Source organism: Pelophylax lessonae, assembly GCF_965119305.1.
Source record: "Pelophylax lessonae genome assembly, chromosome: 6".
In the NCBI taxonomy this organism is placed as follows: Eukaryota; Metazoa; Chordata; class Amphibia; order Anura; family Ranidae; genus Pelophylax; species Pelophylax lessonae.
Genome location: NC_138773.1, coordinates 97,837,332 through 97,857,458, shown reverse-complemented (window position 1 = coordinate 97,857,458; position 20,127 = coordinate 97,837,332). Strand labels below are relative to the sequence as shown.

The window sequence follows — 20,127 nt, the reverse complement described above, 5'->3', positions numbered from 1 at the left end:
GTTCGGTTTTGCAGCCCAGCTACAAAACGCACTGGAGTGTGGTGAAAGTAGTGCAAGCGCTACTTTTTTCAGAACGCACTGCACCAAACCCCATGCAACACCATACCATGCGATTTGGTGCCTAAAAACGCAGTAAATTAAGCAAGCCAAAACACCAACTCTAGTATTGGGATTATCATTACAAACATATCATGTCAAAACCAGCAACAAAAAATATTGCGCCATAAACTTGTGCACCTAAGGAAAAACAGTCTAATAACAGTCTTAGTAACTGTCTTCATTACCCACTGCAACCAGGTTCCTTGGACTTTCCCATGCAGTACAAGGAAAACGGAAAAGAAAATACTATTGGTTGTGAAGTTTTGTGCAAAACATGTATTCCGGGTATATAGAAAACTTTCAATAGCAATAAATATGTTATTTATAAACCAGGCATACAAAAGCGCCACATGTTATATGGTATACTAATTAGGGATCGACCGATTATCGGCAAAGCCGATATATATAGGGCCGAACTGCACTTTCACCCGATATATCGCAATCGGCCACCAAGGTGACCGATATTGCCGATATTTCGGGAAGTGATTGTACCGGAGTGATGCCTGCAGCTAGAGGCATCACCCTGGTACCGGCGTCCATAGCCGACGGTTGGCTGTCTTGTAAGGACAACCGATGAGGCTGAGAACCGGGTCTCCATGCAAAAACCCGGAAGTGAGGTCATCACATCACTTCCGGGTACTGCGCCAGATTCAAAAAATGACAGCATTCAAAACAGCCAAACTTGGCGTTTTGAATGCTTTTAAGTGTAGAGGAGGGGTTTGGGGTCTTTTAGACCCCCAGATCCCTCCACAAGTGTGGAGAAAAAAAAAAAAAAACATTTTAAATGTACGAAAATATCAGCCCATATTGGCCGATACCGATATGCATTGACCAAAATATTGGTATCGGCAACGAAAAACCGATATCGGTCGATCACTAATACTAATGTGACTCTGTAAATCTCCACCAATTTGAAAAAGTTAAAAAGGTGAAAAAAAGTCTCCATTGCCTGTAGAATCCCAGGTAGTTATTTTTCTGGATCTTTTTTCTCCATATCATATAATAATAATAATAATAATAATAATAATAATAATAATAATAATAATCACAATATAATACCATCAAAATGTTATATGCTAATTCATATTTTTTCTATTTATATTTTTCTTTATATCCTATTCCTGCATTCTCAGAAACCAAAAAATAAATCATAACACATACTCAAGCCATACATACTTTTAGAAGTGGGGCTCTATAATGCTCATAAGCAGTTTTAAATATTTTATATATTGCCTATGCTAAGCCTATCCCACAGAGAAAGGTTATATGCATATGGGAGCTCCTTCATGAATTAATCAGACGTGAGGTTGAAGATAGGCATTCATAAGAGTCCTAATTAGAGTTATTTAAATAAATGTGAATCGATGAGAAATGTGGGTTTCAGAACCATCTCAAAGCCCTATAGCACATTACCAGCTACACACTGCTGAGGTGCCACTTTGTCAAATATCTATCTTATTGGGGGAAGTATCTTATTGGGGGAAATATCTTGTTGGGGAAAATATCTTGTTGGGGAAAGGGTGGGACAGCATTAGAAAAAATTAGCCTATTCTTTGTATTATATTTGCTATTAAAGTGACAGGCTCTTTTTTAACCTCCTTGGCGGTATTCCCGAGTTCCCTTGCCTGCAGTTTTACTGTACTATATATACTTTTCTTGTTAGTTACCAAAACTAACAATTTTCCTTTAATTAGTACAGTATTCATCCTTCAAAAAACAAATGAGTAAGACCACATATGATCAGAAACAAAGTACGGCCCGGAAGAAGATGTCAATGAAAATAGTTTACGTAAACACGAAAGAATTTTCATATACAGGATAATAAAATATTATTTTTAAAGCGGAGTTCCACCCTTTTTTTTTATCGTTGCAATCTATGTTATCGCCATTGAGAATGCTTTTACCAATGGTAATTTTTTTTTTTTTTTTGACGTAAATACCTTTTTTCTTCTTTTTCCAGCAGCACTCCTAGCTGCGGCCGCCTAGGCAATTACGTCACCAAGCGATTCGCAAGGGCTCCTGGGATAGCGGCGTCATGTATCCCAGGAGTCCTTGTGAATCACCTAGTGATGAATTCTCATGTATTTTCAGATCGGAAATTACACGAATGGGAGGATTTAGTTGTCATTCTCAAAGAACTGCATCTGCCAGGAGGAAGTGGAGCATACCTGCTCTGGACCAGTCTGGCATTACTGCGCAGGCGCGAGATCGAGAGTTGCATGCTGGGTAGCCAGCTGCACCGAAATCCAGGAAATGAAGAGAAGAGGGCTTCAGATGCCCACAGCTAACATGGAACCGGCCTGCTTCCAAGATCTGGTTAGTAATCAACTATTTTAACCTAAACTAAAATGACCACACATATGACATGTTCTAAATGTTAATATATATGTTTAGACGAGTACAGAGGAGTCTTTAAAAAAAAAATAAAAAAAAAAATAATGTGTAGTCTGCATGGGTACCAAGTCAGGGCCCTTTACACCAAGTTTTTAGCATGTCATACAATCGCACAGATTTACTAAGACTGGAGAGTGCAAAATCTGGTGTAGCCATGCATGCTAGCCAATCAGCTTCTAAATTCAACTTGTTCAATTAAGCTTTGACTAAAAAAAAATGGAATCTGATTGGTTTCTCTGCAGAACTGCACCAGATTTTGCACTCTCCAGTTTTAGTAAATGAACCCCAATGCCTCGATATTGCTCCTTGTAGCTATGCCCTGGTGGAGCACTGGACCCCAGAGTAGACATCAGAATTTAATTTCTAGAGGCAGCTATCAACCAGGGTGTCCCAAAGGCCCCCTTGAACAGTCTATAGAACATTAGAAGTATGAGAGTGGGTAGCCAAATAATCTTGGTAGCTAAACTTTAAGCTGTGGGTTTGGCAACAGAACTTATTTTTGGATATCCAGCTTTACAACTGTTGTCCAGTAAAAATTTAAATTTTGAGCCCCTGAAACATGTTGGCTTTTTGATTATGTAATGAAATAAAATTCTTACTGGACTTATTTTAGGATTTGTGGCACTCTCATCCGTCTAATGCTCAATATTGCCCTTAGCACACACAGCACAGAAAGGTAAATCGGTCTTCCAATGCATGTACCTGCTCAACTCTCAAAAAGTCCACATCCACCACAAAGAAATGGCTGCACAGGGATTGCTGCCTCATCCTTTTAAAACTGAAAAAATATAAATTACACAGGCTCTCTGGCTAATTAATTGTAATTCACAAGTCTATATCACCATAAAGCCCAAAAATGTAGAATTATTTCTTGCAGTTGAGCTGTGCAGAGGTCAATTGCTGGTTTGCCAAGGGGAGAGGGGAGACACTTTTGCACACCCAATCCTTCGCTCCATCAGCAGATGGCTCTACCCCACACTTTGGCAGTGGACTGTCCCTTTGCGGCAAAACATCCAGTGCATCAGGAGCCTAGAGCTCTGCAACGTGGGGGAGAAAAATGCTGTGTAAACCAGTCTAGCAGCAAGGGGGGTGGGGGGGTGTCAGAGAATCAGACAAGTGAATGTTCTTTTATTATTCCCTTATTATTCCGTCAGACTGAGCGCAAGTGAAGGAGCGCCTAACACGTACAAGGGACAATTTTTTTAAATTGCCTGGAGCTGGGCTTGAAAGCACAGCTGGGGTCTCATGCAATTTTTTTTCTTCATAATTCTATACAAAAAAATGCTGCATTTTGTACTCATACTTCAGTGCTCTATGTTGGCAGTGTAACAGCCATAGCCCTCAGCAAGTGTCTTCTCATAGAACTGTATTGCAAAGGAAGAGAGGTGTAGTCTGACCAGCTCTGTTACGGAGGGCATGGAAGCAATTTCTCCTCTTCAGCAACCACAAAACATCACTATCCTATACTCTATACTACATTTGCATTTAAAGTTTTAGTTATATAGTGCAGAGCGTAACCCATAGCAGTTAGATAGCCAAGAAGCAAAGCATCTCGGCATGCTGAGTTCGACAGGCAACATCTACTCAGGTCAATAGGACTCAGCCACAAACAAGAGCCACAACCATGAGCCAAACACGTAGCTCCTGGTTGCAGCACGCTTTTCAGAGGGTGGTAGAACAGTGGCTCCCAAGCATTTAAGAGGTGATCCTGGCTCCTCCTGAACACATTTTAGTATTTCCAGGAGAGTTTTTGTATAGAAATACCGCACAGCAAGCTGAGAGTTTGGCTCGTGGTTGTGGCTCAGCCCTTTTGACCCGAATAGATGCCCCCTGTCAAACTCAGCTTTGCTTTACTTCCTAGCTGTCTAACTGCCATAGTAGGCTTTAGGTGGGCAGACAGGGGTGATAAAAATATAGATCAACCATCTATTTGTTGTATTGCCCAAGCAAAAAGGTCCTAACACCACACACATTGTTTTAAACAGGCCCTTATTCAGTCACTGAACCTCTGCTATTCATAGGAGTCCAGTTTTAGCAGAATGGGGCAGCACATATCACAAATGCACAAAAGCTTGAATCAATTGAATATTTAGTCTTTTAGCCAAAAATAGACACTGAATGTTTTTATCCATACTAATTTACCCATTACATACCAAAGCAATGACACACGTGTCCACCATTTTGAACTACAAAAACTGTGACGTCTAATTGGAGGTTTACCATTAATGTTTTGTTTTTTGTTTTCTTTACCCCTTTCAAGATAAAAGCAGCTTTAATCTTGAAAATGCCCAATCAGCTGTGTCTGGGATTTGGGTGCTTCATTACCTGCTCAAAGCTCAGCAACATAAGGGAGGTTATGAAGCAGAAAACCAGGTCTCTATAGACAGGCCTACAATTACACCCCGACCGAAGAGGCCGTGTGAATAAGGTCTGCAGATTTCAGTGCTTGCAGTCTTGTTCCAACAGGCTTTGTGATCCTTTGACACCGATTTGTTTTAATACCAAACAAAAAAAGGAAAATAGCTTTTTATTATTTATGACGATGGCCAATGTTAGTAGGCCTCAACATGACTTCAAAAGCAAGGCAGGGAAAATTGCTAAAGGCATGCACTCGACAGAAGCTGCCACCCAAATGTCATCAAAGACTCTTCCCTATTCATTAGAGACACAATCATAACATGGCTATTGTCAGCGAGCTTTTCACCACCAGGCATAATCTTTCCTCCAAGTTTATAGCTTACAGTCCTGTCAACAGGTAGAAAGCAGCAAGAATATGGTGCCGTATAATCCCAGATAATTGAAATAATGATTGCACATTTTTCCCCTTAGGCTTTCTAAGGGATGTTTTGTAATTATGTTACAAAATCGGTATGGTGATTTTCCAGAACGGAAGTCAGAACTATGAATACAATTTTGCAATACCTCAAGTGTAACAAAATTACTAAAAAGCATAACTGCCTGTGGTAAAAAGAGACCATTAAAAAAAAAAAAAACAACAACAACCTATACCAGGGATCCTCAAACTACGGTCCTCCAGATGTTGCGGAACTACACATCCCATGAGGCATTGTTAAACTCTGACATTCACAGACATGACTAGGCATGATGGGAATTGTAGTTCCTGAACAACTGGAGGGCCGTAGTTTGGGAATGCTTGACCTATACCATCACTCTATTGCCATAGGTTCTGTTAGAACTGTGCTTCCCACAGCGCCCAATGAGATTTTGCCTTTCTGAAAGAAGGATCCTATAAGTGGGTGATACAAACAGGGTTTGATTTACTAAAACTGGAGAGTGCAAAATCTAGTGCAGCTGTGCATGGTAGCAGTGCTGTATCTTGGCCTAGGCAGACAAGACCCAGGCCTAGGGCGGCATTTTGCGGGGGGGGGGGGGGGGCAGCAAAAAAGCTGAACCCCGCACTGAAAAAAAAAAAACAACCTCCTCCCCGCCGGTTTGCGCTACACTTTTAGTATAGTGCCAGTCTTATGGAGTGAATTGGGCCAGAGGGCAGGGTCCAGGAGGCAAATCAGTCTGGCACCCCCATAAAGCAGTCACATTGCTACCTGCCTGTATGTTATTTAAATTAGGGGGTGCACAAGTTTAGTCAGGCCTAGGGCAGCACAAAACCTAAATACACCACTGCATGGTAGCCAATCTGCTTCCAACTTCAGTTTGTTTAATTAAGCTGATTGTTTTCTATGCTGAGCTGCACCAGATTTTGCACTCGCCAGTTTTAGTAAACCAAGTCTACAACTCATACACTGATGAATGAGGCAGCCTGCCTGGTACTAGAGTCACTTTCCCATTTCTAGAGGTGGTTAGCTTGGTGAAAGCTGACTGGTCACTGTGGAAATAGCAGTTCTTCAGCTGCTAGTCACAATTAGGTCTCATGCACATTGGCAAATTTAAATATTCCTATCTATGCTGGATCTTTTTTATCAGGAGCTGACAGAAAAATCCAGCATAAAATATGCTTGTTGTGGCACATTAATATGCACATTTATGCGAGTTCACAGGTGTACAGTGTTTATGATCGCATGCATGGAACTATTGGCTAGAATGTTTATGTATTTGACTTACTTTTATTACTGCTTAGAATAATCATATATTTGTTTAGACCGTGTGCATTTGGATCTGTGCAGCCACTCCTGCACGCATGTCAAATAGTGACATATGGCTGTATCTGGGCAGCCATTGTGTCTACATCTACTTGTATAATGAATGACCCCTATATGAGTTTAGGCACTTATGTACATAACTGGTGCTAGTAGGCTCCTCCCTAAAAGCAGGTTTGGGCATTTTTTTTCTTAGTCCCTGAATGCTGCTCTAAAATCCAAATCAAAACGCCATAAAGTGCATGTACATATTGGGTAAAATTGAGCTGCGTTCACAGGCAAAACAATAATGAAAAAATGATAAACACTTTACATTCCGATTTTGGAATCTCTTAGGCCCCTTGCACATTGGGCTGTTTGGCTATAGTGCGCCTGGGAGGGACAGATGCAGGATCCAGCCCTGCTGCAGGTCGTCTGTTAAAGTCTATGACAGGCTGCAGCTGGACGGGGCTGAACGATGTATCATGTGATACAGGCATTTAGAATCCTGTCCATTCAGGGACAAGAATCTGAGATGCAGGATATAAGGGAGGGGGTGCTGGCAAGGTTGTCTGCACCCCTCCCCCCCAAGATTTCACCGGCAAGCCCCTCAGTCTGCTCTTGGCTCTGTGTGGGGCTAAGCATTCCTCCCCTCAACAGAGGAAGAGTGCTTAGCACAACACTGGGGGGGGGCACTGAAATTTGGGGGGGCACTGAAATTTGGGGGGGGGGGAAGCACATGATTTTCTCCCCCTTTTACAGATCCTGTTACAGGCAGTGTATTCAGTGAAAGAACTTTTCTGTATGATGGAGAGGGCAGGAAAAAGGGGGGGGGGGTGTCCCCATTAGATAAAGTAACTAAAGCTGTAGAGAAAAAAATGTTTTTGCTAAACTTCAGCTTTAACTGTGTCTATTCTGTGCTGGCAAATCTCATTTTGAATTGTAAACTAGATTTGCACGCTGTTTGTCCTAACAAGGGGTTAAAGCAGAACTAAACTGTCCAATCTTTTACAGCTAAGGAAGCTGCCATCTTAACATCTGTCTGATCTGTCTTAACCTCTGTCTGATCTGCAGTTGCCATGGTGCTGCACATGTGATCAGTTTGGACACCAGCCATTTGATGGTGTGACAGTTCAGTTGAAAGAACAAGCAAATGTGACATTTGTTCACAGTGTGCCTTGAATGTACCTGTTTTGGTAAACAGTTAAATCAATTGGTTTGGTTTCGCCTTAAAGATCTCAAGGTTTGAGTGGTACATTGTATGTTAATGCACCTTAAAATAAAAATGTCTTCCCTAGGCTGGCCAAGCACGGAGTAGATTTCTTTCATTGCAGGAAAGAAATTGTCTTGATTCCCCTATCACACAGACAGTGTTGATGCGGTAATCCCTCCTGCCGGGCCATTGTCCCAGGGGAAGTCCTCCCTACCAGGAGAAGGGAGTGATTATTACTAGCAGCTATAGCTGCCCATACACTGTTGGAATCTTGACCGGTTCTTGAATCGAACCATGTATGGCAGGGGTGTCAAACTCAAATTTACTGTGGGCCGCAACAGTAGTATGGTTGCCATCAAAGGGCCGGTTGTATATGGGGGTGGATTACTTACAGCCTGCAAGGTTCAGAGGTTTGCTATGTATAGAGTGCAGTTTCAGGGGTGCCCTATGCACAGATTGCAAACTTCAGGGGTGCACAATGTACAGAGTGCAGGGCACTTCAGGGGTGCACATTGTGCAAACCCAACCCCCCCCCCCCCCCCCCCACACACACACACACACACACACACACACAAAGCTTCTTCACATCCCTCTCTCCTACAATGCCCATCTCTACTTTAGGACCTCTCTGTGTAGGTGGCTCTGCCTGAAATTGCAGGGAGATCGTTCCCTCTCTCTGGAGATCTGTCCCCACCGCGCTCCACCATGGGTACATGCAGGGATATAGCAGTTCTGGGAGTCATTGAGAACAAAGCTGTCCCTTGTAAAAACAGGGAGGGTGAGAGCAGGAGGTGGTGGAATGGAGTGCCACCATGTTTTGCCGCAATACTGGGTCCGAGGGCCACATGACAAGGCCTGGGGGCCAGATTCGGCCTGCGGGCCTTGTGTTTGACATATAAGGTGTATGGTCTTCCTTAGTCACTCTAATTGTAAATTGTTCAGAATAGCTTGAAAGCTGCCTAGAGTCCTATGTATAAAACATGCTCTGAGAAACAACTATAAAAGTAGGAATGTTTTTAAGTAATTTTAAGCTAATGGGAACACAGACTTATAGTAGGGATTCTCTCACTTTAAAGCAGCTACAGAAAGCAATATAATCAGACTGGCAGTCTCTTCCTCTTGGAGTAGACAATGAACGTGAACACAGGTCGCCCTCTATAACAACCAAGACGGTTTTGTCGTCCTTCTCTCCCAGGAGAGTAAAGTCACACCCATTCATTATAAGCACCATTGCTTTATCAATGGCTCAGCTGCTGTTTATGGCCCAGGAATCTGACCTTTCATCTGTTTAACGTATTGTGTCCTCAGGTCAAGATAAATGTTGAGTTAGGCCAAATTCATAGAACGTTGGCTTCCAAGATCATCTGCCATTAGCAATTCAATAAAATGCACAAGTCTTTTTTATGTATATTGATTTTTTTCTGACAGCATTTATTTCCTATGAGTTCTTATTTTATTACATTTTAAGGGGCGATTACACACAATTCCAGGGGCAAGAATCAGTTGATTCATACGGCTGGGGTGACAAGTTTTTGCGAATAGCAGCGGCCACTCAGCCTGTACAAAGTAATAATAAGCTGACAGCAGCCATCGCTATTCGCATGCATCCAGTTACCTGCGGTTTTGGACACAGTCCGATGCATCCAGGCCAAACTGATGGCCAGTTTGCATGCTGCCAGAAATGCCACCCCCTGGATGCAAACTAGGGCCATTTAGAGTCCATAACTGCATGTAACTGCTAGGATGAGCGCTTACATGCACACAGAGGTGGCGCCGGCCAGTCATTTGCACAGGGTAAAGATATGGCAACGCCATTGGTGGCTGCGGCTGTTCACACACACTGTGTGCATATAGCTAGTTTATCCAGCAGCAAGAACCGATGATTCGCAATGGCGGGCCCTCATTTGGATGAAGCTTAAATGCCTCAAAGAACCTGTTGCAATTCAGAAGGCAGTGATATTTTACCATGTACAGACGTGTGCGATAAAGTTTGCGAACTGACATGTACATGCAGAAGATCGCCGACAAAAAATCATAATATAATATAAAAATATATATAACGTAATTTAATATGATATAATATTTACAATATGACTTGCATTTGGCAACTTTAACGTGATAAAACCTTTAAACCATGTCCATTGAGATGAGTTTTTCTGCACACCTCCAAACATGTATGGCCTGAACATGACAACGATTTGTCTCTGTGCCCTGTGCAGAAAAATGCAGCTCAACAGACATGATGTTAACAAGTCCTTGGAGACTTCTGTATTAATTAGTTCTTACTTAGAACTGGAGTTTTACCTCCTTAGCCACCCATCAACATCAGTCATGGGAAGCAAGGCTTCACTCCCAAGACAGTAACCACATATTTACCATATGGTCACGCATGGTGCTATGCATGCTGTAGTGCCATTCTTTTAGAATAGGACTCCAATACAACTGTACTGTGCAGAACCGCATTCCACATAGTATGCATTGTTGTTCCCTACACTGGCGAAAATGCTGCAGATGCATTAAGGTGCTTCCAAATGATTGAGGTTGCCTTAATGCCCCAAAACACTTGAGTTACGAGACGCACAAACAGGCCTTGAATCTGATGGGTGCCGCAGGGGAAATAACCCCAGTTGATACCCAAGGACCTTTAATCATAAAAGAACATACAGTCATAAAAATACAATAGGCTTTCCTTTTATGAATTGATGCTAAGCAGCATAAATAATATAAAAAGGTTTACAGTAAATAACGTGACAATAAAGCATTCTAACACTCTTTGCACCCCATTGCCTGACCTCTGTTACTCTTGGTGGTAACCACTTAGTGCTGGGCTGGGGCTTATTCTCCTATGCTTTAGAGACTTGGGGGTATATTTACTAAAGCTAGAGAGGGCAAAATTAGTCACAGTTCTGCAGAGAAACCAATCAGCTTCCAGGTTTTATTGCTAAAGCTTAATTAAACAAGCTGAGGTTAGAAGCTGATTGGTTTCTCTGCAGAATTGTGACTAATTTTGCAATCTCTTGCTTTAGTAAATAAACCCCTTGGTATCAGTTCTTGTAAAGCAGCTAACTTCAAACCAACACAAGCTAGGAGGGCATTAAAGGCAATCCCTGGAATTCATAAGGAGTCTTACTACTGTGACAAATGGCTCTTTACATTCACTTTCCTTATCACTGATATGGGGGTATTTCTTTAGGAGTTTTCCTGGTAGGCTAATTGGCTCCTATCTACGTTGGCCCTAGGAAGAAAGCATGCGAGATTGGGACCTTAGATTGTAAGCTCCTGGAGGATAGAAACTGATGCTAATGTACAATGTGTAAAGCTTTGCATCATTTTCAGGCACTTTATAAATATGTGTAATAAATAAGCAATAATGCCATACAGTAAAAGTGTTGTAAGTCAGAACTACTTAAATTTGGGTTTTCATGAACTACATACACATCCGCAGAAACATGTTGCAAATGCCTTATTAAATCTTCCTGAATGACTTTAGAGACACCGCTGAGAAAAATAAATAAATAAATAATTAAAACATACAGAGCTGTAAGCCTAAAGTTAGCCATACACTAGCAGAATATCAACAGAAGATTTTCTATTCAGAATGTTTGTTCGATTTTCTGATTGTTAGAGGGGTCAAAACGACAATCTTTTTTTTTTTTTTACGAGAAAATTTGAAGGCGCAGGACAGAGATTTTTGTTGAACATACATATTTCTAATCGTATATGTAGTTTTCATTTGTGAAATGATCATGCATACCGAAATCTAACGTTAAAAGCAATCAAACTTTCTGAATGACATTTAGCGATTCTCTGTTATTACTGAATGCACTGATGAGATTTTTCGTGCCAACGCTCATTTGAAAATCTACCAGTGTATGGCCAGCTTTAGAGAACTACTCAGAGAGTGTTTTTTCTTATACAACCCATTTAAAAGGAAAGCAGCCATAAACATCAGAGGTGAGAAGGTAAAAAGGAAATTGAATTTACCTACGGAATCAATGTCCAGGATGCGCTGTAGGTCGCGGATGCTGTGGATTTCGCTGTGAGCCAGTTTCTCTATCAGCTCCTGGGGGATCTCTGCTTCCTTCACATAGCCAGGGAAGAAACACATTTAAAATACAGTTCACAGTCACTTCCCATTCCCAGTGATTATCCACTCCCACTACAAATGTACAGCGTGCATCCCAGTCCCTCCCTCCCGGGTGAGCATGCTGCAGGATAAAATACATGCATGACGGGGCACAACCAGCACAGACGCACAACTCGGTAGACCCTATGTATTCTAGCACCAGGCCTCAGACGGCGCTGGATCAAGGGTTGCTCTAGCTTCCGTCAATGTGTGAAAGAGGCCTAATTATCTTCAATGTCACCAGGGGAAAGTGCTGCAGATTTCCTATTACAGTCACAAAGGAAAACAAACGTCAGCGTCACTCACTTGCTTCTTACGCCTTATTTACACCTTATCGTAGACTGCCTGGGTTACCTTTGCTCTCTAGCTCACTTCTTTTTTTTTTTTTTTCCCCTTAGTAAAAGCCGTCTTTGACTGTCTCTGCCTATTTCAGCAGCAGTTGCTTCATAGCAGTAGTAGAGTGTTGTAACGTGTTAGCCATCGATCAATGCAGAAGGTCTGCAGTTGAAATGAAACTCTTTAGGGCTCATTCTAAAATGCAGCATTTACATGCTTACAGTGTATAATTTTTATGCATCTAAATCTCCAACAAACGAAAGAAAAAAGTGCACCGTGTTTAGCGGCGTATGAAATAAAAAAGTGCGACACAGCTGCATCCAGGGCCATACATATCTGAAGATTTTATGTGTGTAGACACATGTACAGGCATAAAGTCATTAGAACTGTACACATCTAAACTACTTTTGGGTGCATATTTTACGCAAGATCTTCTGCTAGAAAGAACTTGCGTTCCATGCAGAAAATATGCATTCGCCCATGTGAATGAACCTATAGGCTAACTTGAAATAACTTGACTTAAACTTATGGTGGCCACATATTTCAATTTTTTAAAAATTATGTTTTAATTTGATCCAAACAATCAAAGAGATTGACTCCACAAACAAATCAAACAGCCATAACTTCCCTTTGGATTGATTTAGATTCCATTTCCATTGGATTCCATCAAACTGAGTCAATCCCCAAAAGCGGAAAGTGACTGACTGACTGGTATTGATCAGCAGCACTAAGATACGTTGTTCATATTTCAACTGACTGATCAGGTCATTGAGATTGCACAGTGAAAAGAGATGGGGTAGACAAATACCAAGTTACAATAATACCTTCAACCAGCCTTTCTCAACATTTTCAACACATAGCACATAAAAAAAAACCTTCTGGTCTCAGGGAACCCCTGCTTAAATTACTATATCTACAACTCATGCCCCTTAAACTTGAGGTCATTGGAAAGTATTAGCCCCTTACAGATGGCTAAATAGATAGATGGTGTCAGTGGGAACTTTTCTGAGAGGCAGAAGATGCTCATTGCTCAAGGAACCCCTTGCAACCTATGGAGGAACCCTAAGGTTCCATGGAACCCTAATTGAGAAACCCTGCCTTAACCACTCGATTGAAATCCACTTCCCCATGTGTGACATATCAATTAAATGGGTTGTTGACTATAGATGGATCAGAAAAGGAATCAATATTTTTCGAAAGCATGTAAGGCCACCCTTAGATCCTTTCATCAATTGTTTTATAAAAACCCGATGAAGGGATCCAAGTTATCTGGAAAGCTTGTATCTTTATTAACTCTGAGGGTATGACTCAGACTTTTAGCGGCAGTACTTGGGAGGTTACCTGTTGCCTCCTAAGAAAGCATCTTCTTCAAGTGATTTATTGTGTACCTAGGTAGCTTTCCTACTTAATACTTGGCGACTATAGGGATGCTAAAAGACGAAAAAACACTGCATGTCCTATTTTCGTCTTCAGCAACCACAAACGCTCTCTCTCAGAGGTGCAGTTTTCTGTGCCTGCCAAGTACAGTGGGAGGGGGGGGGGGGGGGGGGCAGCAGTATATTGAACATGCTGGTCTTAATACGCTGCTATCCCCCCACAGGCACAGAAAACAGCAAAGCTAGAAAGACATGAAGTATGATATGCCTAATACTGCAGTAATGTCACTGGGTCCTGGTTAATTCACACTGCGTCAGCTTATTAAAGGGCTTATAAAATAAAAAAAAGAACAATGATATGCCAAACCCTACAGCAAGCAGTCACAGGGCAGGTTTCATTAGCCTGCCTGCACCAAGCAGCTAAAACACATTTTCTGATTGGCTACTACAGTTTATTGCATATCATTGCTCATTGCACTGCTAGTGAAAGGTGAAAATAACAACTCAAGCTATTTAATTTCTAAACATTTTACAAATAAAGCAAACATTGACATGAAGAGTTTACAAATATTTGCTGTTTAGCCACAAGTCTGACTTCCTGCAAGAAACTGTCTGGAAATGAAGACACAAAGAAGAAACGTAAAGATGGCCATATAGATTACACAGGCAGAAACCAGGCAACACTAGTCGGAACGATGAATAACAACTATCCTAATAATAAAAATATAAATAAGGGTTTTTTCCCCAAGTACAGCCATGGATGAATGGCACTTGGATTGTAAGCTCTTCTGTCAACAACAAAAAATGTTTTTTTCACAACTTTGTTTTCCAATTTAGGTTTTAGTACTATAGGGCTAGGATATATATATATTTTTTTTTTTAATGGGATAAGGTCTAAGGACAGCATGTTGGCTCAGTGGCCTTGTAGAACTCTATTATTGGGAATATTTCCCACAAGGGGCACTATCTGCTTTTAGTTTGTATGCACTTCTCTATTTGAATGGGTTTCCTCTTGGTGTCCTTGCAGTGCTATAGTCCTGGGCTTATCTTCAACCAGGCAAGACGCCACTACACACCATTCACAAGTTCATGAAGAAGCAACATTAGGCAACACTAATGGCAACCACAGAATATGTTGTTAGCACACTATTATTCATGCAAAATGTTTGAAGGTCTTCTTTTAAAAGGTACATGTGACCAGGTGATCCACTCCCTGAAGAAGAAGTCCTACGTGGCTTAGAAACATTACCAGAAAATTGAACATTTTGCATGAATTGAGGTGTGATGATGACATGTTCTAGGGTATCTCTTACAAGCAACACACCTGTCTAGAACTACCTAAATTCCATGGAACACTAAGGTTTCTTTAAAGGTTGCTTGGGGTTCCTTGAACAATGAGCAATTTCTGCCTTTCCGAAAAGTAACCATGGACAGCAATGATCTTTTTAGGCATCTGTAAGGGGGGGGGGGGGGGGATTCTTCCCACTGACCACAAATATAAGAAGCATTCGACCCAATGACCATGAGCTGTTAATAGAGCAATTAATAGCAGGGGTTCCCCAGGAGCAGAAGTTATTTTAAGTGTATTAAAAAGGTTGGGAATGGCTGATCTAGAGTATGTATGTTCTCACCATGCTTGTGGTGCTCTGGTTACCTCCCACCGTCCAAATGCATACTGGAAGGTTAACTCGCTCAATATTGCATGAGTGAATGTGGTGGGAACATTAGCTTGTAAGTGCCTGTAGGGCTGGGACTAATAGTAATGTGTAGTGCTCTCTACAGTGTCAGCACTATATGTCTGAAAAGTAGAATGTGGTTGCAACTCAGCAACTCTGTTCTGATATATTTGAAAAAATTACTACATAGTAAAGACCAGTAGCTTTGGAGATCACCACTTTCACATAAACCAACACCATTAAAGGAAAGGGCTAGACAGATAATTAAAGTCAGCCATAAAATCAACATCAAGAGCTAAGTTTTCCCTCTAGTTTTTGGGGAGGGGGTTAGCATGGTGGTTCACAAGCCCGACAGTCAGGTGAGTACAACCTCCCCAACATAATCTATCGTCTCTATAAGATATTAATTTATTATATGGACGTTTAAGGATTTTATTTTTCTTTGATTTGATTCATGCTTGGTGATTCATTTCCTTTTACTATCAGCGCTACTTATGCTTATTTCATTGTTCCAAGGGACGATTGATTTGAGTATACCCAAACATAATCTATCGTCTGATCTCAACTCCCCCCTGGAAATCTATAACAGTCACTTCCACCCAACACTGCATCAAAAAAAAAGTCAAGTAATAAAACCCTACCATTATAGATAATAACCAAAGGTAACAGGATTTACCTTTTTTTCTTTAAGAACCCTGAGGATATATATTACAGTCTATAACCCAGCCTTGAAACTTTATCAGGTCTGGCCCAGTTCTCACACACATGCGACGGCATGATTATTCTGCACCCTTACCAATAAAAATTCACTATTACCCTTGTCTGTGCTGGGGGGGCACGCTTCATACACCAAGTTATCCATGACCCTCCACACTGCATGCCAAATTTACAGTGAAACAGACACAAGGTATACATACATCCATTAGCAGATCTAGACATAAAGAAATACATTTAGCTATTTTGTTTTTAAATAAGCATTTAAGACATAATAAGGTTGGCATTAAACTTGCAAACTAATTTTTGTACATTGCACAGAAGCCAGGGGCAGCATTTCTTAGCAGCCAATCAGAATTTATCTTTTATTGATCTGCCAGAGGAAATTGGTTGCGATGGACCATTGCACATCAATATTACTCTTTGTATTTTTTTTTTCTTTTTAATACAAGCCAGACCAGCAAAATGTAGAACCCATAATTCACCTAGCTTCTTTGAACTTGGTCTTGTGTGACCAAGGCACAAACGCAGGGCTCTAGGGAAATACACCAATTCCCTACTCGCTAATTAATTTTCCAGCTACCTGGAAAAAAAAAAAATTCTATAAATATTAAAAATGAAGAGCCATTGACCTGCTTTATGATCTTCTAAAGGGGCATAAAATTAATTTTTCCTTCCGCACCAATATTATCAGGCAAATACATATTTTTTTCTGCACTACCAGCAACTGCTGCGCCAATTTTCCATGTAGCATTTTTTTTTATTTTCTGCTGCAGGTCTAAAGATCAAACAAATCCAGATTGATTATAGCTTTGTAACTTTTGTACTAGGAGGCAGTATAGACAAGGAGACAGATGTGCTCAGCAAAAAAAAAAAAGAAGAATACAGTATATCACATGTGTAAAGGCCTCTGACACAGTGTAGTTTGAAGGGAAGGAGGAAAAAAAAAGGCTTTAGAAGTGCAATGTGCATGAACATGCCCTAACCTTGTCTAGGCATGGTCTCTGAGAATGTGCATTTGTCAATGGTGGGGGGACTCAATCCAAAAAGAGATCACTTGGGTGATTTGGATCCCTGTAGGGGAAGGGGATCCAGTGCAGCTGTCATTAGAAGGGGCTGCTGCAGAACCTCTTGGGAAGCAGATCTTGGATCTAGAAGGGGAATGGATAGCATTTTGGTGATCTGAGGCTTGCAATATTTTTTTTTTTTTTGAAATGCTGGATGGATGTGTCCCCAGCCCTGCCCAAAGGGAAGAGATCTGCTTATGGATCCAGTCTTACAAGAATGGAAGAGAAGAAGAGGAGAGCAGACCTACCTCGCCAAGGGAAGGAGACAGGTAGCAGACGCCTAGAAGCAAAATCCAAACCCAGCTCGTCATTGCGTTCTGCTGCACTTACTACTGAATGACAATGCAACAACGTCTTGATGTAGGAGCTGCAGAACTGCTCCTGTGTCTGGGGGAGTCAGTACCATCCCTTAGAGGGGGATCAACACCCCACCAAATGTCACCGATCTGATGCTGGATTTTTTTTTTGGGGGGGGGGATCTCCAGCACCAAGCTGCCTCTCCTCTTCCCCCCTCTTCTTTGCAGATGGTTGTCTCAGCAGAGGCTCGGGGTGGTGTGCATGTCCGGATCCCCCAGATCTAGATCTCCTGTGAGCCGCCCATCACCTGTCTGCACGGAGGAGCTCCCTGCACCCCTCCCCTCCCCGGCCACTACAAATCACACAATGCACAAAAGGCAGCAGAGAGCAGTCTGGGAGAGGGCTGCAGGGGAGACAACTTTCCAAAAAAAGAAAGGCACAACTCCAATGTGGGAGCAAGGAGCAGCTCAGGTCCCCGCACTTCCAGCGGTGTAAATCCCTCGGAGAGCCAGGCAAGGAGCAGGGAAAGTCCGGAGATGTCAGCTGCTGCTCACAGCTCTGTGCGGCTGGGAGAGTGAAATAATCTGGAGCAGAGATTATACCATTGCCAACCTCCCCGGCACCGCCCCCTTCTCCCTTATACTAAGCAACACAAACAGCCGACGAGTGGGCAGGAGCTTCCAGCCAAATCACTGCTGGAGCGAGAGGGGCAATCCGGGGTGCTGCCGTACAGGACAATCCGGGGTGCTGTCGTACAGGACAATCCGGGGTGCCGTACAGGACAATCCGGGGTGCTGTCATACAGGACAATCCGGGGTGCTGCCGTACAAGACAATCCGGGGGGCTGCCGTACAGGACAACATGGGGGGTGCCGTACAGGACAACATGGGGGGTGCCGTACAGGACAATCCGGGGTGCTGTCATACAGGACAATCCGGGGTGCTGCCGTACAAGACAATCCGGGGGGCTGCCGTACAGGACAACATGGGGGGTGCCGTACAGGACAACATGGGGGGTGCCGTACAGGACAATCCGGGGTGCTGTCATACAGGACAACATGGGGGGCTGCCTGCACAGGACAATCCGGGGGGCTGCCGTACAGGACAACATGGGGGGCTGACGTACAAGACAATCCGGGGGGCTGCCGTACAGGACAACATGGGGGGTGCCGTACAGGACAATCCGGGGTGCTGTCATACAGGACAACATGGGGTGCTGCCATACAGGACAATCCAGGGTGCTGCCTGCACAGGACAATCCGGGGGGGGGCTGCCGTACAGGACAATCCGAGGGGCTGCCATACAGGACAATGCGGGGGGCTGCCGTACAGGACATTTCGGGGGGCTGCCATACAGGAAAATCTGGGGGGCTGCCGTACAGAACAATCCAGGGTGCTGCCGTACAGGACAATCCGGGGGGCTGCCGTACAGGACAACATGGGGGGCTGCCTGCACAGGATAATCCGGGGGGCTGCCTGCACAGGACAATCCGGGGGGCTGCCGTACAGGACAACATGGGGGGCTGACGTACAAGACAATCCGGGGGGCTGCCGTACAGGACAACATGGGGGGTGCCGTACAGGACAACATGGGGGGTGCCGTACAGGACAATCCGGGGTGCTGTCATACAGGACAACATGGGGGGCTGCCTGCACAGAACAATCCGGGGGGCTGCCGTACAGGACAACATGGGGGGCTGACGTACAAGACAATCCGGGGGGCTGCCGTACAGGACAACATGGGGGGTGCCGTACAGGACAATCCGGGGTGCTGTCATACAGGACAACATGGGGTGCTGCCATACAGGACAATCCAGGGTGCTGCCTGCACAGGACAATCCGGGGGGGGGCTGCCGTACAGGACAATCCGAGGGGCTGCCATACAGGACAATGCGGGGGGCTGCCGTACAGGACATTTCGGGGGGCTGCCATACAGGAAAATCTGGGGGGCTGCCGTACAGAACAATCCAGGGTGCTGCCGTACAGGACAATCCGGGGGGCTGCCGTACAGGGCAATCCGGGGTGCTGCTGTACAGGACAATCCAGGGTGCCATACAGGACAATCCGGGGGGCTGCCGTACAGAACAATCTAGGGTGCCATACAGAACAATCTAGGGTGCCATACAGAACAATCCGTACAGGACAATCCGGGTAGGCTGCCGTACAGGACAATCTGGGGGGCTGCCATACAGGACAATCCGGGGGGCTGCCGCACAAAACAATCCGGGGTGCTGCCATACAGGACAATCCGGGGGGCTGTCGTACAGGAAAATCTGGGGGGCTGCCGTACAGAACAATCCAGGGTGCTGCCGTACAGGACAATCCGGGGGGCTGCCGTACAGGACAATCCAGGGTGCCATACAGGACAATCCGGGGTGCTGCCGTACAGGACAATCCGGGGGGCTGCCCTACAGGACAATCCGGGGTGCCGTACAGGACAATACGGGGTGCTCTCGTACAGGACAATCCGGGGTGCTGCCGTATGGGATAATCCGGGATGCTGCTGTACAGGACAATCCGGGAGGCTGTCGTACAGGACAATCCGGGGTGCTGCTGTACAGGACAATCCAGGGGGCTGCCGTACAGGACAATCTGGGGTGCTGACGTACAGGACAATCCGGGGGGCTGCCGTACAGAACAATCTAGGGTGCCATACAGAACAATCTAGGGTACCGTACAGAACAATCCGTACAGGACAATCCGGGTAGGCTGCCGTACAGGACAATCTGGGGGGCTG

The 20,127-nt window shown here is 43.8% G+C and overlaps 1 protein-coding gene across 3 annotated transcripts in view; it reads right to left on the bottom strand.

Annotated features, from left to right (window-relative positions):
• Positions 1 to 17,971, bottom strand: part of PDGFA (platelet derived growth factor subunit A) — a 101,137-nt gene extending 83,166 nt beyond the window's left edge. For all 3 annotated transcript variants that reach the window (XM_082260278.1, XM_082260280.1, XM_082260279.1), the window contains exons 1-2: positions 17,344 to 17,971; positions 11,785 to 11,881 (exon numbers count right to left, since the gene is read on the bottom strand). In XM_082260278.1, coding sequence (XP_082116404.1) covers positions 11,785 to 11,881; positions 17,344 to 17,406 — 160 coding nt within the window. In that variant the 5' untranslated portion in view covers positions 17,407 to 17,971. The remainder of the gene's footprint in view (positions 1 to 11,784; positions 11,882 to 17,343) is intronic.
• Between the last annotated feature and the right edge of the window lie 2,156 nt (positions 17,972 to 20,127).